The 23,179-nt window shown below is 40.1% G+C and overlaps 1 protein-coding gene and 1 pseudogene across 1 annotated transcript; one reads left to right on the top strand and one right to left on the bottom strand.

Moving 5' to 3' along the window:
* The first annotated feature begins 4,820 nt into the window (after positions 1–4,820).
* Positions 4,821–11,745, top strand: LOC133749993 (vomeronasal type-2 receptor 116-like). The gene is made up of 5 exons (XM_062179366.1): positions 4,821–5,102; positions 5,438–6,244; positions 6,929–7,156; positions 7,497–7,620; positions 10,811–11,745. Exons 1-5 carry the CDS (start codon positions 4,932–4,934, stop codon positions 11,743–11,745), a joined length of 2,265 nt encoding a protein of 754 aa, XP_062035350.1. The 5' UTR covers positions 4,821–4,931.
* A 2,162-nt stretch (positions 11,746–13,907) lies between these two features.
* LOC133749221 (ADP-ribosylation factor-like protein 5A) lies at positions 13,908–14,619 on the bottom strand (annotated as a pseudogene).
* Positions 14,620–23,179: the final 8,560 nt, after the last annotated feature.

Genomic DNA, 23,179 nt, shown 5'->3' with positions numbered 1-23,179 from the left:
AATCATAGACTTCAACAATTTTCACCTACACACACACACAACATATAGAGTGCAGTTTGGGAAGAGAACTTGCAGTCAGTTCTCATATTACAATTCAATAGGAACAGGGGTCCTACATGGGGAGCAAGTTCACAGTGACTACTGTTGTTCCTTAAACAATTAACACCCTTTTTTATGATGTCAGTGATCATCTGAGGCTCTTGTCATGGGCTGCCAAGGCTATGGAAGCCTTCTGTGACCATAGACTCCATTGGTCTTTGGACACGGCCATAAGCACAGTGGGTGTTCTCTCCTCCCTTCAGAGAAGAGTGTCTCCTTCTTTGATGACACTTTCTTTCCTCTGAGGTCTCACAGAGATCCTCTGTGCAAGATATTTTTTGTCATAGAGTCTTGGCTTTTCATGCCTCAGATGCTCTCGCAGGCCTTTCAGCCTGACCAGGAAGCCTTAAAGGTTAATTCTGATGTCAGAGTGTTATTTACTGTGAATGTCATCCTAGGACTCTGCTGACCCACACGTACTTGTATCTTTGTAAACAGGATTGGTTTGGGGTCTGTGTACATTAAGGCAGTGTGTGCTGCCCTGAACCCTGGGTGTGGGAGGATGCTGCATTCCTCTTTGGGCCTTTGGGGTGTGTGATACTGGAGTTTTCTTGTCTGAATCCTGACTGAGATGGGCCATCACAGATCTTCACCTGATGCCTTCCATAGTGCTTCTGTGGTAATCCACGTGCATAATTGGAAAAAGTTTTCCTGGAGAGGTTTATTGACAATGCCTTTGGACCAAATGTAACTAATAGGAGCTCCTCACTTGGGTCTTTGTATTCATGAACTTGTAGGTAATTATGCCCCTGAGGGTGAAGAGGATGATTTCCAAACATGTTTTCCTTATTTTTCACCTGGACAGCAGACCTCAGCTGCAGAGCCTCAGGGCAGAAAGGGTTCCAGAAACCCCATGGACGGATGGACAGCTGGTTGAAAGAAGTCAGATGGAGCAGTATTAAAGTAGCTTTGACTCAGTCACACACACATATGATGAGAGCATACACCACACAGGCACACACACCCAGACAGATGCTGCATGTATACTCCCGCCTAGCACTGCATGTTCCACTGCCATTGTGTCCTAGGGCTTTTCACAAAATTCTAAGATGTTTCCTTTGATTTTTCTGTTGCTCTTCCTACTGGTATTTTTCCTTGTGACTTGTCACGATGATCCCAACTGCTTTCTCAAGATGGAACGCAGTTTTTACAAGGATGGGGATACTGTGATTGCTGCATTTTTCCCCATTTACAGCTACCTCACTGATGCAATGATGAATGTTTTCAAAAAGAATCTCATATTTGAAGGGTAAGTTCTCTTTGTTTTAATCATTTTCCTTGATTTACATATTAGCTTTTTATATGGTCTCTTATATGGTCTGCAGATGGTTGGAAAAGTGTGTTCTGTGTCCCTGCCTTGTCCATCTTTGGTCTCTCCTAGAAACTGCTGATAATTAATTTGGGGAATGATGAAGACATTTTCTTTCTTTCCTGGCACATGAATGGGTCAGGCAAAGTTGTCTCATCAGAGGAGGAGAGGAGAGTCTCGTTGGTGTTCTTCCTGTCCCCCCTGTCCATGTTCTTCAGTTTACAGGCCTATTGTGCTCATCAGAAGACTTTTATAACTCGTGCACTGAAATGAATGAGAAACCTGGGTTAACATGAGCTCTTCCACATGTGCTCACAAACTTTTCTGCTATGTACTAGATTTGGGGCCATGAGAATGCTTTATTTCTCCTATAGTCCTGAAGAAGAAAAGATACTTAATAAAGTAAATTTTTTACTAGTTAGTAATCATAGGGCAACACCTCTGGAAAAATATAATATTAAATATATATTTTAATGGTGGACGTGACCCATGTGACTCTAATGGTTCCAAAATACAAAGTTCAGGTTGAGTCCCTGTATCTTTCTTTTTCTCGACAAAAGTAGACATTTCAGAAGGGGGATTTTTTTATAGCCCTCTCCTTAATAGATTTTCTTTTTGTAGCTAAATATAAATGTTTCGCGCGCGCACACACACACACACACGAAAATTTCATGCCTACAGCATATTGTATCTGGTAGGATGGCGTAATTGTTGTTTGAACATCTTTTTTGGAAGGTGCTAATTTTCTAATTTGCTTCTCCCGTAATGCTACAGTAAGTAGGATGCAGTAAGCAGGTTGACCCAGTGTAGATCTTTGATAGAAGGTAGATATTAGGTAGATATTAGATAATAGATCATTGTGGTATCATTAAAGACAGTGGATTTGAGAAGTATAGCTGGTGCCACCAAGGTGATGCCGCTGATTAAGTATTTGAGGCATGTGTCCAAAGATCTCTCCAGAAATAATCTAATGGGTACCAGCTCAATATAACAATATTATTCTCTTCACATTGATTTTTATAAATTGGCCTAATTTGATATGTGCACAGCATCCCATTTATGAAACACTTATTTAGTAGTAGTAGTAGCATTCCTCATGGTTATGCATGCAGTACATCATTTAAGTGTACCCTGCAATGATGGAGACCAGGAGATAGTGAATTTTCAGTAGCAGGAAAAGCTTGTATGAATAGAGCCCAGGTTCCTCCCACATGAATGACATGCAAACTGGAGCTCATAGTCAAGTCTCAGCAAACCCAGGAGAAAACAACTGTGTTCATGACATTTGAAAAAGCAATAAGATTGAACTAAAAATACATTTACACACTATACCCACCACTGTTAGATTCACCAACTTGAGAATATACAATAATTACTGATAAACTGTTCCTAGATATAAGGAAGACATTATAAAACAGAACAAAAGGGCAACTCCCACAAATACCCAGTGTGCCAAAAGGCTTATAGACCTTTTGTTTCCAGAGGGGAGCTGGAGGAAGAAATAAAGAGAATGAGGAATTGAGGGAAGAGTAGAAGAATGAGGAGAGGAACTGGGAAATATGAAGTACAAAACTGAATATTATTTGATCCTTTTAGCAAGGATTTTCAAATGTTCTCATTCAACATAAAAACTATGCATCAGATATTTGGAAAACAAATATTTATAGTAACTATATATATAGCTATATATAGCAACTGTACATGGTTATAGACAACTATTTATAAATAAGATATGTATACATACATACATACTTATACAGCAAAACGAATGGACTAAAAAATGAAAATCTGTCACTTCTCTAGCACACAGTGACCAATAACAAGCAGTCAACATGACCTAGTCTACTCTTCAATACTCAACACACAGGGCCTCTGAAAAACTGAAAGGGGCTTCTCATCTTGGTTCTTGCTCAAATGTCAGACCTCAGATATAGATATGCATTGAGTTCTTTGCATGGGAGACTATGTTCAATTCTATAGGAAAAATTGAGTGAGAAAGGCTAGTTGGAAGTAAATACCGATACCAATGGTAATGTTTTATTTTAACATATGCTTAGTGTTCTAAATAAATGGATGACTGTCAAAATTGTAAAGTGCTATGGGTCTCGGGGCCATCACTGTGGCATAGTGGGCTAATGCCCTGGCCTGAAACACTGGCATCCCATATGGGTGCCAGTTCTAGCCTGGGCTGCTTCTCTTCGGATCCAGCTCTCTGCTATGGCCTGAGAAAGCAGCAGAAGATGGCTCAAGTGCTTGGCCCCTTGTACCAGTGTGGGAGACCCAGAAGAATCTCCTGGCTCCTGGCTTCAGATCAGCTCAGCTCCAGCCATTGTGGCCATCTGGGGTGTGAACTGACTGATGAAAGACCTCTCTGTCTGTCTCTACCTCTCTGTATCTCTGTCTTTCAAATAAATAAAATAAATCTTTTTTAAAAAAAGTGTTACGGATCTTGCAGTCTAGTGTTTCAAGTCCACTCAGTGAGTATTTCAGGCTTTTCTAAAGTGTTCTTCGCTTATCACTGTTCTCCTTTCAAGCTCTGAATGTGATTTTATTTTTCTGGCTTGTGATGGTTGTTGATGGTAAATTTGATGGGGAAGAGACTTTTCTGGATAAATTGCAGACTTCCATCTACCATTCTAGTGCTCTGACATCATCCCTCTTTCTGATCACATAGTTACTCTCTTTTCTTATTACAGCCTGCAGCCTTCTGATCATATGGCTCCTATTTCAAAAAGCATTTAATGATGTGATAAGATGAAGAATCATTGTAGATTGTGAATATAGGAAACATTTATAGAGACAGTGCTAAAGATGGTGTGCCTTTTCTTTGTTCATGCTTTCTTTTACAACTTGGATCTTCTTTCTAAGTGTGAAGATTTTTGACAGGACATTGAGAGCCTGTTGTAATATTTACTTTAGAATTAAATCAAATAATTTAGAGGACGTAGCTTTTGCCATAGATGAATTGATGAGCTATGAATCCAAAAATAAGATTATGTTCTTTGGCAGCATGGACTCCCATGTGATAATATGTTCAAGACGCTATGGTGTAAAAGTGGATTTTATATTTCAGAATTGTTTAGACTGAAAGTCCAGGATCAAGGTAGTAGCAATTTTTGTTTTGGTGAGGGCGTGTGCACTGCTACAAATATGACAGGCTTCACCAGAAGAGAGGGAGCAAACTCTGTCCGCATTCCCGTTTGGACACTAATCTCATTCATAGGAGATGTATAATAAAGAATCTATGTTACTTAATTACCTCACAATGATATAATAGTCATAGTACTGGGAAGGATTAGAACATGAATTTTTGTCCTTGACAGTCTAGTTTATATCAGTATGCGAGTAGAATTGATGATAATCTGGACTGGATGTTTTCCTTTAAAAATCCCTGTGCCTTTCATGTAGGTTTCAGTCCAACAACTACCAGTACGTTCTGGCCTTGGTTTTTGCCATTGAGGAGATCAACAAGAACCCCCATCTTTTACCCAACATTACCTTGGGATTTGATCTCTATAATTTCATGCATAGTGAAGTGAGGATGATGGAGAATACCTTCATCTGGCTTGCAGGCCTGGAAAAGGACGTTCCTAATTACACATGTAGGAAACAGAGCAAGTCTGTAGCAGTAATATCTGGAACAAGCTTTTCTGTCCAAATGGGGACACTGCTGGAACTCTACAAAATTCCACAGGTGAGTGTGTAAGGGAAAGAGAGGGATAAAAGCACATCACATTAGGTGCCTTAGTTATATCCCAAAAGGTGAAAAGACCAAGACATTATGCATTTACCAAAGTGTGTAATGTAAAGAGGAGATGTGCAGGAATTTGTTGGAGTAGCCACATTTCTTCTAAAGTAGAGATGTGGGTGAGTTAAAACGTGAAATGTTTTCCTTGACTTCTGAGTATAATGCCTCATGAACTAGGGAGTCCTGATGTAGTAGACATGAGTAAAATGAATATTCTAATGTCTTCGGACACTTCCATTATATGCTTAATTTTTACACAGATTTCTTGCATTTTCCTTTAGCTGACTCTTGGGTCTTTTGAACCGCTTCTGAGTGACAGTGGTCAGTTTCCTTCCCTCTATCAGATGGCACCCAAAGACACTTTTCTGGCCCTTGGCATGGTCTCCTTGATGCTTCATTTCAGCTGGACCTGGGTGGGTTTGGCCATCTCAGACCTCCCCAAAGGTATTCAGTTTATGTCCAATTTGATAGTCGAGTTGCAGAAGAATGGCATCTGTGTAGACTTTGTAGAGCTCATCCCAGCCACTGAGAAGTCACGTTCTTCATTTCGCTGGCCATATCACAACCAGATCATAAAATCATCAGCAAATGTGGTGATTCTTTTCTGTGACACTGATTCACTCATAGGTGTCAGCTTTGCAACATGGGTACGTTTAATGACGTGGAAAGTTTGGGTCACAACCTCACAATGGGATTTTGCCAGTGGAGAGAAACATATGCTGCTCCACTCATTCCATGGGACTCTGATCTTTTCACACCACCGTAGTGAGATCTCTGGTTTCAGAAACTTTCTTCGGACAGCTAACCCTTCCAAATACCCAGAAGACATTTACCTCTCTAGATTCTGGTTATTGGCTTTTGGTTGCAAAGTTTCTGGGGCATCCTGCAAAACTTTGCAGAACTGTCCACTGAATGCCTCCTTGGAATCGTTGCCTCCGCATCATTTTGATATGGCCATGAGTGATGGGAGTTACAACATATACAATGCTGTGTATGCTGTGGCCCACAGCGTACATGAGATACTTCTACAAGAGGTAGAAATGCAACCAGTGAATAACGGGGCAAAGGTGGCATTTTCTCCCTGGCAGGTAATTTTTTTTCCATCGCATGACATGTACTCCTGAAGTGATCCCCTTAAGAGCTTCTGCAAATATTCAGGTAGTTTGGCACCCTTCCTCCAAAATACAAGATGTAAATGAGCCCCTACATTTAATTTGTCATCAGATACCAGATTCCATTAACAAGTGGGAAAGTTACTTGGATAAGCATCAGAGTTGTGTGTTAAAAAGCATTCTCTCATCCTGTCCACTTAATTTTGACATTTGAAATACCTAAACTGTGTCATCCTGTTTTCAACCTCAGCAGTACAATAATTGCTTCTTGGTGTCAGATTATGCTGAGGATGCTTATCCACAGTGAACATAATTGATCTCATATAAGTTGCACAAATTTTCTTAGGTAGCTTCGTATTACATGTGGTTGTGCTAGTTACACTGAAAAAATAAGTGAGTGTTGGTAGCTTTGCATTCACAGTTTAAAATTGTCTGAATCTTGCAGCTAGATATTTTGATTGCCCTTGTTTTTAGATGAAAATGACTGAAATCATGCTTACTTTGATGTAATTCTCTATCAGGTTGTTTTAATTCGTTGGTTGACTATAATAAGTTTTCTTTGTTTATTTGTGATTTACACATGATGAGAACCTTAATCTATAGGAGTTTTATGTGTTATCACTTAGGCAGTCTTCATGTGAATATTATGCCTTTTTTCAGCTACACTCAATTCTCAAGAACCTCCAATTTACGAATCCTGTGGGTGACCTAGTGAATTTGAATCAAAAGAGAAAATTGGAAGCTGAATATGACATTCTCAACTTTTGGAATTTTCCAGATGGTGTTAGATATAAGGTTAAAGTAGGACAGTTTTCCCCATATGTTCCTCATGGCCAACAGTTGTCTCTCTCTGAGAATTTGATAGAGTGGGCCACGGGAATCACAGAGGTAAGTTGTGTCTGATCATATGATTCACAGTACACATGTTTACCCCCAAGTGGTATGGGGATTTGTGCAATATGGCTTATTAAAAAGACACTTAGAGACATTAAACTACTCCCCTTCCAATTTAAGTATTTTTTGTGTTTTCTGTCTCAGCATGGACAGTACACACACTTCTTCCTCTACATGTTTTGAATCTGTTTCATGGGAAACAGTCAAATTGCATGCAGTCAGTGTATTACAATTTACAATTTAAGTGCATAGGTTGTCCATGAATCTAAAACACTCTTCTTGGAATTTCAGTAATAGTCCCAACTATGACCAATGCTCATCTGATTTTTCTCAGACTCCACACTCGGTATGCAGTGTGAGTTGCAGCCCTGGATTCAGGAAAACCCCTCTAGAGGGAAAGCCTATCTGTTGTTTTCACTGCACACCTTGTACAGAGAAAGAGATTTCCAATCAGACAAGTAAGTCAATGCCTACCTCATGGAGAACTTAACAGCTGTTTCTTATAATTTTCCACTTCTCTATAGAAATAAAAGATGTGGAATGTGACTGCTGAGAAAATTCTCACCTTCAGGTAGTAATTAATCCTTATAGCCAATAATAATTTTCACAAGGATAAAAGTTTTCACACTACACTCTACTTCATGAATTATTTGAGAAAGCGTATGAAAGACTGATTGTCATTGGAAGGCTGACCATGTTGGAGTTCAGGATGATATATGTTGTAAAATATGAATAGAAACCAACATTGAAAATATTCACCCCATAAATCAATGTGGGACTTCTCTGATTTATTCCACTTAGCAGTAATATGCCATCATCACATGTATCATGAAGATTTTCCAATTTCTGTTTGTGTTGGATGATTAGTTGTTTTCACCATATATTTGGTATCATTCCAATTTGAAAATTAGTGATAATAGTGATAGATTCTGGCAACAGAGTACAATCTGTGTAAGATGTGCTATGTGCAACTTCATTGTAGGTAACTTTGTATCTGTGTTTCTTATGCATGTGTAAATAAAAGTGCTTTCACCTAATTCACATGTAGCATGCTTGAAGTGAGGAAGCACACCGCTAAACAAGCTGTGTGTTCAATGGAAAACTATATTAGAAATTATTCAGTATATCAACCTGAGGATAATACTCATCAGATATCATAAATGGGGCTAACCTTTGCCTTAGAGAAAAATCAGTGCTTCTCAAAATATAAATCTCTAGGAACACTCATATGCATACAGACATAGACTCATGTATATAATTTATATTGAAAGAGCACAGGCTGACATTCACAGTGATAAATATGCATAGCAATAGGTCAATGAAAGCAAATTCAACACAAACCCTCAAAGATAGGATGTGGATATTATAAGGAAAAAGAAGTAACTAAAATAGAATAATTTAGAATTATTTAAAGTTGATTATCATATAAAACAAGGAAACTTCATGAAACTCAGCAAGATTGATCAATAAGAAAAACATGGTTACTGTGTGTGTGTGTTTACAAAGAAAGCGGAAGGGGTTCTGCACATATGTAAGACATACTAATAGCAGAATATAATCACTTAATGGTGATACACTGAAGAATACAGAAGAAATTCAAAGATTGAGAGAGAAATATTATGAAGCATATTAAGAAATATATTAAAAACACAAATACACTCATGGTTATTAAAATAATTCCCAATACTTTTATTGTGGTAAACAATTTTCAGCTTTGCATGTTATCCAAATATAAAGACATGGAACTTACTGGAAATGAAGATATAAAAGTGGCCTTGTTTTAAAATGATAATGGGATTGTGTAATTAAATCAGTGTATCAGTGATTGATTAGGTAGTGCTGGAATACAAGGTTAAACACACAGAAAAGTTATTGTCACTTAGCAGTTCTGGAAAATGAAGCTTTGAAAGATGGCATGTATAATATGTGAAATGTATGAGATATCCAAAGGTGAAACTAACTAAATATTGGAAGACATCTGCAAGTTGAGACATGGGACATTGTTGGAGCAATATATAGAAAAGAAGAGGATACTGACACAGTGGAGAGAAAATTCATTTTCAAGGATAAAAAGGAAAGTGGAAATATGCCAGTAGGGTTCAAGGTGATCTACAGACTGACTTGGATTACAGGCAGCATCCCAGTGTGTTCATTGATGGGAAGTTGCTCAAGAGTGGCAACTAATCCACCTGATATCAAGTGTACAGCTCTTCATGTTTCTCTAGAATTTAACCCATAGCCTTGCTAATGGTAGTCTCTCAATCAAGCTTGCCTTTAGAATGACTTCCAGATCCTACCACAGAGAGTTATGCTTCAGGGAGATCATCGGGTGCTTTCTATACACCCAGAATTCGCAAATTTCCAGTCCATGATATTAAGAGTGGGAACCTGGGGCTGGCACTGTGGCATAGCAGGTTAAGCCTCTACCTGTGATGCAGGCATCACAAATGGCACCAGTTTCAGTCCCAGCTGCTTCACTTACAATGCAGCTCTCTGCTGATGCTTGGGAAAGCAGCAGAAGATGGTCCACGTTTTTGGGCCCACACCCACTTGGGAAATCCAGAAGAAACTCCTGGTTACTGGTTCCAGATTAGCCCAGCTCCAGCCATTGCACTCATTTGGGGTATGAACCACCAGGTGAAAGATTTTCTCTCCCTTTCTCTCTCTTCCTCTCTCTCTTTCTCCCTTCTCCTCCTCCTCCCCCTGTCACTCTCCCTCTTCTTTCCTCCTTCTACTTCTCCTATTTCTGTAACTCTGCTTTCATGTAATTAAAAATAGTTAAAATAACTTTCATTAAAAACAAACACAAGGAACCTTGACTGGTTGATTAGGTCATGATATTATTGAGTGAATAGAACCCTTAAAACAAGGGCTGCTGCTTGCTCTTGTTCAAAGTGAGGACGCAGCAAGAATGTGTCATGTATAAGGGCAGAGTAGTCCTCACCACACATGGAATCCTCTGGTACCTTGATCATCACTTCTCAATCCTAAGAAGCCATGAAGAATGAGTTTGTGGTGTTAAAATGACACAGGTTAAGATGTTTTTAAAGCAACATGAATAGGTTCAGAGAGTAGGTCTTAGGGCTCTGTTCTTAGAAAAAGAGAATGTACTCATCAGTATGTAAGGTACTTAGGGAGAGTAAATAACTGATTAACATGAGGTAGATGGGCATGAAATTTTATTTTTTATTTTTAATTTTTAAAAAATTTTATTTATTTGAGAGACGGACAGTGAGAAGGAGAGACAGAAAGTTCTTCCATCTCTTGGTTTATGCCCCAAATGCCACAATGGCTGGAGCTGTGCCAATTCAAAGCCAGGGGCTAGGCACTTCTTCCCATCTCCACAGTGGTTCAGGGGCTCAAGGACTGGGACCATAATCTGCTGCTTTCCCAGGCCATAACAGGGAGCTGGATTGGAAGAGCAGCTGGGAATAGAACCAGCACCCACAAGGGATTAACCTACTGAGCCACTAGCCAGTCCCTGAAGAGCAAGAATAATTGCCAAAAATGTCCTAGATGTCATTTTTATATGTTGTCTTCAACAAGAAATAAGGAGTATTTACCTACATGGACTCAGGTATTCTAGAAGGTCCTTGTGAGTCAGAAATAACTGAACGTGGGATGATGTTACTGTACATTTCTCACCAGATATGGACCAGTGTGTGAAGTGTCCGGATCATCAATATGCGAGCACAGAGCGAGACTGCTGCCTGCACAAAGCTGTGGCCTTCCTGGCTTATGATGACCCCTTAGGAATGACTCTGGTCTGCACAGCTCTGTGCTTCTCTGTCCTCACCGCTGTGGTTCTTGGGGTCTTTGTGAAGCACCGAGACACTCCCATAGTCAAGGCCAACAATCGTTGTCTCAGCTACATCCTGCTCATCGCCCTCATCTTCTGCTTCCTCTGCTCCTTACTGTTTATTGGTCGTCCTAACACAACCACCTGTGTCCTCCAGCAGATCACGTTTGGAGTGGTGTTCACCGTGGCTGTTTCCACAGTCCTGGCCAAAACTATCACTGTGGTTCTGGCCTTCAAGGTCACTGCCCCAGGGAGAAGGATGAGACAGTGGCTGCTATCAGGGGCACCTAACTCCATTATTCCCATCTGCTCCCTGATCCAACTGGCTCTCTGTGCCATCTGGCTTGGGACTTCTCCTCCCTTTGTTGACACAGATGCACACTCTGAGCATGGCCACATCATCCTGCTGTGCAACAAGGGCTCAGTCACTGCCTTCTACTGTGTCCTGGGTTACCTGGGCTCCTTGGCCCTGGCCAGCTTCACTGTGGCTTTCCTAGCCAGGAATCTGCCTGACACGTTCAATGAAGCCAAGTTCCTGACCTTCAGCATGCTGGTGTTCTGCAGTGTCTGGGTGACCTTCCTGCCTGTCTACCACAGCACCAAGGGGAAGGTCATGGTGGCTGTGGAGGTCTTCTCCATCTTGGCCTCCAGTGCAGGGCTCCTGAGCTGCATCTTTGTTCCCAAGTGCTACATTATTCTCCTAAGACCTGAGAACAATGCTTTGAAAGGATTAAGGGATAGAATAGCTTCCAAGGAATCAGATGTTCTGAAGAGTAGCTCTTAAGGCTCTCTCAGTTTTCCATAGTTAGAAACTAAAATTCAAAAAATGGTTTTGCATTCTGATATTATAAAATAACTTGCAGAATATAACCGCCTTATGAACAATTTATACTTCTCTTAAAATGTTTTCATTCTGAAGCACCAATTCACAGAAAAGAAAGGGAGAGTGGGGGAAACCTTCCATCTGCTGATAGATGCTGAAGATATCTATAGTGGTCCAGCTTTGGTTCTAAAGAGAAGCTCTTGAGGCTCTTGCAGTTTCAAGGATTTGAAACTAGTATTTACAAAACTGAATTTTGCATTCTGATGCTATAAAATAAATTGAACATTTTAATCACCTCATGAACAACTTACATTTCTCTTAAAAACTTTTTTAATTCTCAAATACCAATCAACAAACAGAGCTAGTGGGGGGGAAAAGCATCCATCTGGTGATATACTCTGAAGATATCCACAGTGGTGCAATGCTAGTTCAGGCCAAAGAAATGAGCTCAGTTAGGTTTCCATGTGGTGTCAGGGATGGCAAGAGGCCATCTTCCACTGCTTTTTCTGGATCATTAGCAGGGAGCTGGATTGCAAGTGGACAGCCGGTACATGGCCTGGCACCGACATAGGATGTCGGGGTTGCAGGTGTTGGTTATATCCACTACACCCCAACACAGGCTGCAATCCTCCTCTCTTCTTCAAAATAATACTGTGTACAAATTTCTTAGCCTGGATTTTATGTTCACAAATAAAACCCATCTCAGATTACGGCTCTGCTTGAAAGTTTTCATTTCTGCATTTTCATTGTCAACTGGTCAACGTTGTAATATTTGTATTTTAATAAAATGAATTACATGTTTGCTGTTTTCATTCATTCACTAGAGTCTATTAATTTCGGCTTTGTCATATAGTTGGACTATTTTCATGCAATCATTGGACATGTTAAATCATTTTAATATGTATATGCATTATCCAGGAAATCCTTTATTATATATCATTTCATATAGATTTGAAATGATGTGATAATCACACACCAAGTTTTCATTATATGTAGCTGATTCTGCAAACTTCTTTTCCATCTGCTCATTTCTGTTTATTATCAATTTGGCTTTAGATTGACTTTTGCCAACACCAGATATAAGAAAGTAATTTTACATCTCAACCTGAAAATAATTCAACAAAAAGTAACAATTTTAAAGTGAAGTAATGGCATTTGGACCATTCACTCTCTTGTGCAACTGTTACCTCTGTCATATTTTAAAAATATTTTCATTGCTACAAATCAAGTTCCTTATCCATTAATGGTCACTCTCAGTTCCTTCTCTTGCCAGTCACTCAACCACCAGTCTGTTTCTGTTTCCATGGATTTAACGGTCCTGAGTGTTTTGTATAAATGAAACATTGGACTCTGTGGGTTTAGGTGACCTTTCATTCTGCGTGGTGTTTTCCATGGGCATCCACATTATTGCGGGTATCTACATTTTTCATGACAAACTGATAATTCCTTGTAGTAAGTCATTGAGTTCTGTGTCTCCAGTGAACCATACACTGACTTGTGTGTTATTTCCCACTTTGGCTATTTGGAGACACACACTGATGTACAAGAGATTTTTTTTTTACTTTTCCTTTTTTTTTTAAAGTAGCTCCATGATTTGGGGGCTGGTTAGTACAATACAGAGAACAAAGAGGAAACATACAAAATGGCACTTACTACCAATGCCAGTGCTCATCTCATTATGGTTATAACCAAGAATATTATTAATTTGTGTGTTACTTGCTTTTCTTTAGCACATAAACCAAAGCCATTAACTTGACTTGAGGTATATATACAATACATACACAAAATACTTTTCGTAAGTAATGTTACATTTTAAAATATTGGAAACCTAGTATCTGTGATTTGCAGTTTGACTAAATGGAACAAGAAAATAACAACATTCAACAAGGGAGGGTTATACTGATACTAAAGCTCTTAGAAGTTCAAAATGCATTCCTCTCCCTTTGTACTTACCACAGGCTACACAATGTCCTGAGAGCATTCATTATGAGAAAAATGTCAATCACAGCTTTCATAACTTACTTTGGAAGGAATAATGAGAAAGTAAAATGGAAGGTGAGACTTCATCTTTGTTTTCAAACAAGTGGTCTGAATTTTTCTTCTTATAGAAAATCTTTAAATCAGTTTATTATAAATATACCTAAACCATTAAATTTTGCAGCTTTCAGGTGAAGTCCAGCACACTGTTTACACAAAGTCTGTAAGACGAGGTCAGTAGAGATCATCTAATCTTAAGTCGGGACATCATCCATTCAAGTCCTTGACATAATCCCTCTCCAGTAAGAGCACAGCAGGCCTGGATATGCCACTGGTGATCTTTGATAGAAGTCAGCTTCAAAAACTGAGAGATTTCTGCTACAGTCATGCATTCTTTAACATCTTGTTTATTAGCAAAAATCAGCAATCCAGCTTTCCTTAAGTCCTCATGTGCTAACATTTTATAGAGTTCTTCTCTAGTTACAGAAATCCTCTCTCTGTCTGTACTGTCCACAACAACTATTACAAACTCTGTGTTAGTATAGTAAGTGTTCCAGGAAGAACGAAGAGATTCTTGGCCACCAATATCTCACATTAGGAAACGTGTGTTATTAATCACTATCTCGTCTACATTACTTCCTAACGTAGGGGATGTGTGTACAACTTCCTTCATAGAAAATTGGTAAAGGATGGTAGTTTTCCCTGCATTATCCAGCCCAACAATTATAACTTTGTGCTCCTGGTGATTGAACAGTCTCCACATCCTGGTGAAGAGAATTTCCATTCTCGGGCAGCGGAGCCCCTCCAGCCGCCCGGGGCGCCTGGCCTCCCCGGGCTCAGGCGGAGGGGCAGAGAGACGCCCTGGAGCCTCCGCCTCTGCTGCTGCTCCCGCGCTGGCCGCCGGCCCGCTTCCAGGGAACCGGAGGGAGGCCGAAGCCCAGGCCTTCCTGCCGCACGCGAGGCCCCGCCGCTACCGCCCGGCACTCGCCTGGCTCACGGACATCGCCACCGCGTTGTCTGCGGCGAGCCTCGCGGGCCACCGTCCTCCCCCAGCTCCTCTCCGGCGGCTGCGGTGGCCGAGATTTTTGCATATTTTCTAATTTTGTAGTGTACTATTAGATGTAGAACATTTTGGTCATAAATGAATTTTATGTTGAATTTGCTAAGGAGGTGACAACTCTTCCATACTGTGTGTGTTGTAACTTTCTAGCATGGTTTGAAGGTTCCAAATTCCCTATGGCACCTCCGACACCTAAAAACTTTGAAATTTTTTGTAGCCAGTTAGTGTTTGTGAAGTAGAGGCTCCTTCTGGTGTGGAATGGTTTGTCCATGCTTATTTCTGATTAGCATTGTTTGTAATGCCCTTAGGTCATTTATTTTTCTGTACAGAAATATCCATCATATTATATTCCCATTGTTCATGAATTATATTTTGTTGTTACTTCTGCTTTTTAAAAAATATATTTTCTTGTTTGTAAGTTACTCAATGTGTTTATATTTCAAATTTTGTTGATGTATATAAGTTTCATGAATTTCATATATACAGTTTTAGGAGCACAGAGATACTTCCCACCTACCCATTCATCCTGGCCACAATCTTAAGCTTTTTTTAAAAAAAGACTTATTTATTTTATTTGAAAGTCAGAGTTAAACAGAGAGAGGAGAGGCAGGCATAGGGAGAGAGAGAGGGAGAGGGAGGGGGGAGAGAGAGAGAGAGAGAGAGAGGTCTTCCATCTGATGATTCACTCCCCAATTGGCCGTAATGGCCAGAGCTGTGCAGATTCAAAGCCAAGAGCTCCTTCCAGGTCTCCCATGACTTGGACCATCCTCCACTGCCTTCCCAGGCCACAGCAGAGAGCCAGACATGAATTGGAATAGCTGGGTCTTGAACCAGTGCCCATATGGGATGCTGGCACTTCAGACCAGGGCATTAAACCACTGCTCCACAGCGCTGGCCCCAAACTTATGCTTCTTCCTCCTCACTCTCCTATACCCACTCTTAATTTTTGCAAAGAACTGCTTTCTAGTTTACTTTAACTCAAGAGATTAACCTTACCGTATGTAATGTGTTCTACAAATGGTATGAAGAAACCAAGCTATTCTTCAAAATAAAGACAAAGGCTATAAAAAAAACATGGAATCTCAAATTGTCAATTTGACTCCAATGTTGCTTTCAGGCATTTGTAATGAAGGGTAAGAGAATACATAGGGTTTATGTCTGTTTTTGATACTGGCTGATTTCTCTTAAGTATCATGGTTTCCAGCTGCATCAATTTTTTTGCAATAGACAGGATTTCTGAGAGCGGCAAGATGGCAGAATAGGAAGGGAGCACACGGATAGTCTGGGAAGAGACAGTTTAACAAAGTGGAGATACTGCAGGTTCAGGGAAGAGTAGGGGAAGAAACAGCAGAGGAAACTCTTCTGGAACTAGTGATTCACAGTGGACCTGCATGGAGAGCGTGGGAGCCCAAGGTGGGACACCAGTAGCAGACTCAACACACCAGCACTGGAATGTGAGGTGAGCCAAATGTCAATAGCCCGAGACACCAGTGGGCAAGCGGAAAGAGGAGACTAAAGGGAACGAGGCTTGAAACTCCATGAGGAAAAGTTCACCAGGCTAACTAGAAGAGAGAGAGGGAAAAAAAAAGTGACCGATACGGACACGAGTTTCTCTCTCTCCACTCAACTCTCAAAGGCGAGCAAGACAAAGAGCAGGAGCCATTTTGGACATACGTCATAAGCAGGGCGACCTCAGGTCTGCACCGGCCCTGAGCCTAGCAGAAAAACATGACTCTGGGGGGTGTGAAATAACAGGAGATTAGGATCTAACTTGGCAACCCAGTGGGAGACTGCAGGAGAATTGGAGCCCACACTGAGGGCAGCAGAGATTCCCTGTGTGGTCCTTGGGGAAGAGCTTCCGATCACTGGCTCCTGTGGGTATATCATTCGCCTGCTAACTACCTCCAATTCCGTACAGCTGTGCAGAATTACTTCCCTTTTGAATAAAAAAAAACAATGAAAGAAAGAGATTTACCATGCCTAATCTGGGAGTGTCACCTTTGACACACCCTCAACCCTGAGGAACCAAACAGAGCTCTCAGGCCACACTCATCTCAAGCCTCTAAGGCTCCACCAAAAGCAGACAGTCCAGTTAACATAGAGCTATAGTATAACAAGAAAAAACACCACAGTGAAGAAACCAAATATCTCCAACATGCCATACAACAAACGCAAAAACCGAGGTAACAAGAACAAGGAAGACACTATGACGCCCCCAAATGAAAAAGACACCCCAATTCAAGATTATGAAGATGATGAGATAGAAGAAATGCAAGAGGCGGATCTCAAAAAATTGATAAGAACATTAAGAAGTTCTCAAAAACAAATTCTTGAACCACAGAAATCCTTAATGGACAAGATAGAAAATCTCTATCGTGAAAATGAAATATTAAGGAGGAATCAAAATGAAATGAAACAACTAGTAAAACAAGAAACTGTGATAGTGATGCGAAATCATAATGAAATGAAGAATTCAATAGATCAAATGACAAACACATTAGAGAGCCTTAAAAACAGAATGGGCGAAGCAGAAGAGAGAATATCAACTTAGAAGATGAAGAACAGGAAAGGAAATATGCATACCAAAGAAAAGAAGAGGAAATTAGAAATCTAAAAAATATTGTCGAGAATCTACAGGATACTATTAAAAAACCTAACAATCGGGTTCTGGGAGTTCCTGAAGGCATGGAGAGGAAGAAAGGATTAGAAGGCATTTTCAGTGAGATACTAGCAGAAAATTTCCCAGGTTTGGAGAAGGACAGAGGCATCTTAGTACAGGAAGCTTATAGAACCCATAATAAACATGACCAAGGAGATCCTCACCACGACACGTTGTAATCAAACTCACCACAGTGAAACATAAAGAAAAGATCCTAAAATGTGCAAGAGAGAAACGCCAGATTACTCTCAGAGGATCTCCAATTAGACTCACAGCAGACTTCTCATCAGAAACCCTACAAGCTAGAAGGGAATGGCGAGACATAGCCCAGGTACTAAGAGAGAAAAACTGCCAGCCCAGAATATTATATCCTGTGAAGCTCTCATTTGTGAATGAAGGTGAAATAAAGACTTCTCATAGCAAACGGAAACTGAAAGAATTTGTTGCCACTCATCCTGCCCTGCAAAAGATGCTTAAAAATGTGTTACACACAGAAACACAGAAACATGGTCATCAATTTGAAAAAAGGTAAAGGAAGGAAACCTCACAGCAAAAGATCACAGGAAGCTCAATTTCTCTTTGACATAGAATTAAACTCTGATGTTCTGTTAAAGCAATGTGTTAAAGTAATCTATTATGTTCTCTTGATGTCTGTTAAATTCTAATTGTTCAAAAACAGCTGAATTTTTATTAAGAGCTATGGGTTATTTAAATATGTGCTTATTTTCAAAGATTTGAATAATCACCTTGTAACAATGATCAAATTTGTTCTATGTTATTTCATGATTTTAAGGAATCTTATTTCAACCAGTTATTTTGGATTTTGAGCCTTCTTGGCATTCTTGACAGGCATTCAAAAATCAAAGTTTCAAACAACCTGGACTCTAAAATTTCCAGTAAATCCTGGACTTTGGTTTTTGCATTTTGAGCCCAACTGAAAAAATCGAAGGACCTATGTCTCTCATCTTATAGAGACAACAAATAATCAGGCTATTTGGATTTTATTAGAAGTAATGTCAAGATGTGATGTGGTACCAAATTTTAAGTTTCTATAATGGAAAATGCTATTAATACAAATGTTTGAGAATTAAAAAGTCTAATCATTTTGTGTTACTAGACATGATAGTTATCTTAGTGAGAAAGCCCCAGAGGCCTAAAGGGTTAAATACTTGCAAAATCCTACAGGTGCTTTCAAAAATACTGTGAAGTAAGCAAGTGCCTCTTGTTGGTTGATGAGTTTAGAATTTTAAACATGGCGACTTAAAGTCTTTTGTCATCCACAGTTATATAGGATGTGCTGCTCATAAAACTAAAGCGTTGTTGGTTCTGTGTTTAGCTGTCCTCCTATAGGTTCCTATGGGCTTTTTCCAGCCACTTCTATTGTATTCAGTACTTTGGGATGGCTCTGTAAACAGATGAAGCCAATAATGTATTAACAGTACCAACTGAGAGAAAGTATGGTTAACTGAGGTTACTAAAAACAAAAAGCAATTCAAATCCATTGGCAATGTACAAAAAGAGTTAAAGATTTTAAAAGCTAGTATTAAAATTGCTATATTGGTCTATTATGTTATGTTACACATGTGTACATATTGTATGTCCACATGGGAAAATTTTATTAAGAGTTTTATTTTAATTGGCTTATAGATAAGATTGTCCATAAATTGAAGCTGCTAAAATTAATCAAAGATACATTTTAATTCGTGTGACCTGAATCTGTGTATCATATGTTTTATACTTGTTGGTAGAAACTAAAAACATTTTATATGGTTGTGCTTAAGTTTACTGGTTAAACAAACTACACCATGTTAGATATTTAAGAGGTGTTTCCAAATACATGATTCGTAAAATTTATAGAAGGCATTGGACCTTCTGGGTAAATGTTTTCTTAAGTTGTTATCTAATGGTTGAAACGGTTTGATAAGTATTCATGAAATATTGCTATTTTCAGCAAGCGATCTAGGACTTGCTCCCTCATTTCTCTATTCTAAGCCCAACTTGTTCTTTTGTTTCTCTATTCTCTTCAAGGTAGGAAACTAATTCTATTATGAAGGAATCTGTAGGATGCACAATTTAATCTTTAGGCCTTATAAAAGAGATGGCTAACATTTTTCTGTAATAGCATAGCCAAAATAAGAGCTTAAATAATAATCCCATAGCTAGATTTACTTTGCCTTCAGCGAAGTATACAGTAAGTAGAAAAAAACCTCCCTTTCAGACCAAAGGGAAAGAAAGTTTTTAAGTGAGAATATAATTTTCCTCATGGGCATTGTCTACCTTAGAAAAACTGCTACAGAACATGCCTGTGACTACAGACTTGTAGTTCAGGCCACCGAAGATTAGAGATGGGACTTGGGCACTCCCTTGACTTGCATCCTCTGGTCTGCTTTAACACAAACCGGGAGGAAAAGAAAGCTAGGCATCAGAAGCAATGGGTGGCAGGCCTATTACTGGCTGATCTGTACAGTGATCTGCCCTCAAGGAGACCCAACAGGCCAGTCCACTGAAGTGGCTTTCAATGAGGTAAGCCTGGGCTTCAGCAGAAGTCAGCTTGTGAAGAGCCCTGGCAGCTCTGCCAAGAGTTGGATCACTGGAAATGGACCTGCCCTGGAGTCAAAGGATGCCCAGGTCAGAGCCACAGATCTTATTGGCTCTAAACTGAAAAGCCCTTCACTCAGCCCAACTTCCAAATGGACCACTGCAGCTGAGAGGATGGTCAAGTAGGGTCAGCAACATTGCAGGCAGAACTGTAAATTTCTTGTTAGAGATGCCACCTGCCTTTACCTGGCCAGCTCTCCTCCCAGGCCAGCCAAGTAATGAAAGTCAACAGAGTGCTTTCCCCTAGGAGGTTCACACCTCCCTTAGGATGTACCCCATGTTTTAGCCGGCGCCGTGGCTTAACTGGCTAATCCTCCGCCTTGCGGCGCCGGCACACCGGGTTCTAGTCCTGGTTGGGGCATCGATCCTGTCCCAGTTGCCCCTCTTCCAGGCCACCTCTCTGCTGTGACCAGGGAGTGCAGTGGAGGAAGGCCCAAGTGCTTGGGCCCTGCACCCGATGGGAGACCAGGAAAAGCACCTAGCTCCTGCCATCAGAACAGCGCAGCGCGCCTACCGCGGCGGCCATTGGAGGGTGAACCAACGGCAAAAAGGAAGACCTTTCTCTCTATCTCCCTCTACTGTCCTCTGCCTGTCCAAAAAAAAATTTAAAAAAAAAAGGATGTACCCCATGTGAAGAGATAGATAGGTCTGGGCCTCTTAACTTACAAGGCCTAAAGCCCAACAGATTATTATCAAGCCCCTTCTATCAGGTTCTATTTGCCTCTCAGTCAGAAAACTTAATTGTAGCTTAGACAGCACCTTTCTTAGCTCCTCTAATAATGACTCTGTCCTTTGTTCTAGACCCTGTCTAGTGCACTTGGGCTTCATTCCTTTGTAATCATAAGCTCTACTCAACCTCCAATGGCTCTACTCCCAACCTGTGTGTACTGATGGTCCTCTTCCCCACTTAATGCTGTATAATTGTTCAGACCTGGTTAATGCCACTCTTAGGATCATTGATTACTATTCTCACCCTGTCTTTTATGACCTTGTCTAAATATGATCAGAGTCGGCAAACTTGGAAGGCTTCCATAGCGTTGGCAACTCATGAGGACAGCCTAGGGTGGTTACTGGTGCCATAAACTAGAGTGTCAATTTGTTGGGTCAACAACAGGAGTCACTGTGCACTTGCTTCTCATGTGGGATCTCTGTCCTTAATGTGCTGCACATTTTGATTTAATGCTATAACTATTACTCAAACAGTATGTTTCAGTTTGTGTTTCTATGTGGGTGCAAACTGTTGAAATCTTTACTTAATGTATACTAAATTGATCTTCTGTATATAAAGAGAATTGAAAATGAATCTTGATGTGAATGGAAGAAGAGAGGGAGCGGGAGAGGGGAGGGTTGTGGGTGGGAGGGAAGTTATGGGAGGGGGAAGGCATTGTAATCCATAAGCTGTACACTGGAAATTTATATTCATTAAATAAAAGTATTTTTAAAAAGACAGGATTTCTTTTCTTTCTTTACTGCTGATTACTAATCTTAGAGTATATATACCATGGTTTCTTTATCCAGTCAGCTATTGATGGATATCTGGTTTGATTCCATTTCTTAGCTATTTTGAATTGAGCTGCAATGAACATGAGGGTATAGATGACTCTTTTTCATGCTGATTTCATTTTGTTTGGGTAGATTCCTAGGAGTCAGTTGGATGGGTCATATGGCAGATCTATTTTCAGCTCTCAGAGATTTCTATACTGTCTTCCACAATGACTGCATCAGTTTACTTTTCCACAACCTGTGTATTAGGGTACATTTTCCCCCAAATCCTCTCAAGCACAGGTCGTTGATTTCTGTAGGAGAGCCATTCTGACAGATGAGGTGAAATCAACCTAAATGCCCATCAATGAAAGACTGGATAAAGAAACTAGGGTTATGAGCTCTTTTGAATAATACACAGTGGTAAAAACAAAAAATGAAATCTGGTTATTTGCAACAAAATGTAGGAATCTGGAAAACATCATGCTGAGTGAAATAAGGCAGTCCCAAAGGGACAAATATCCTATGTTCTCCCTGATCTGTCACAACTAACTGAGCACCTAAAAGAAAACCTGTAGAAGTGAAACTGACACTACGAGAAGCAATGACTTGATCAGTGCTTGTCCTGACCTTTTTAGTATTTTCTTTTTCTACTTAATACCATTAGTGGAACTCTTGAATTAACATTGAATTATCCTTAGGTGTTTAAAGTTAACTGAAAATTCTTGGTGTTGCTATGTCAGGGCAAACTGTTGAAATCTTTACTTAATATATACTAAACTGATCTTCTGTATATAAAGAGAATTGAAAATGTATCTTGATGTGAATGGAAGGGGAGAGGGAGCAGGAAAGGGGAGGGTTGCAGGTGGGAGGGAAGTTATGGGGGGGGGGAGCCATTGTAATCCATAAGCTGTACTTTGGAAATTTATATTCATTAAATAAAACTTTAAAAAAAAGTTAACTGAAAATTGATCCCTGTAAAACATAATAGTGGGAGGGGCCAGCTCTGTGGCACAGCAGGTTAAAGCCATGGCCTGAAGTGCCGGCATCCCATATGGACACCAGTTTGAGTCCCGGTTGTTCCTCTTTGGATCCAGCTCTATGCTATGGCCTTGGATAGCAGTAGAAGATGGCCCAAGTCATTGGGCCCCTAAACCCATGTGGGAGACCTGGAAGAAGCTCCTGGCTCCTGGCTTCTGATTGGTGCAGCTCTGGCAATTGCAGCTATCTGGGGAGTGAACCAGTGGATGGAAAGCCTTTCTCTCTTTCTCTACCTCTCTCTGTAACTCTGTCTTTCAAATAAATAAAATAAGTCTTTCAAAAAATATAAGAGTGAGATAAGAGAGGGAGAAGACGCACGGTTCGGCACACACTCTCTTGGACTTATCCCTACTGGTAAAGCTAAAAACGTGCCATGGGACTCCAAATCCCATTAAGTTGGCAGGTACAAATACCATCTTACTAGTTAAAGTGATCAGTTTAAGTTCATAATTGATCATGAATGTAGGATTAAGTGTCAAGAGGATCACATAAATAAGACCAGTGTCTTCTAATAATAATTATAGAATTATAAAGGAGAGAACAATCCAACATAAGATGCTGGATACACAGCAGACTCA

The sequence above is a fragment of the Lepus europaeus genome, chromosome 20, assembly GCF_033115175.1.
Source record: "Lepus europaeus isolate LE1 chromosome 20, mLepTim1.pri, whole genome shotgun sequence".
Lineage (NCBI taxonomy): Eukaryota > Metazoa > Chordata > Mammalia > Lagomorpha > Leporidae > Lepus > Lepus europaeus.
The sequence above is the reverse complement of the archived record's forward strand: the minus strand, read 5'-3'. Positions and strand labels throughout refer to the sequence as shown.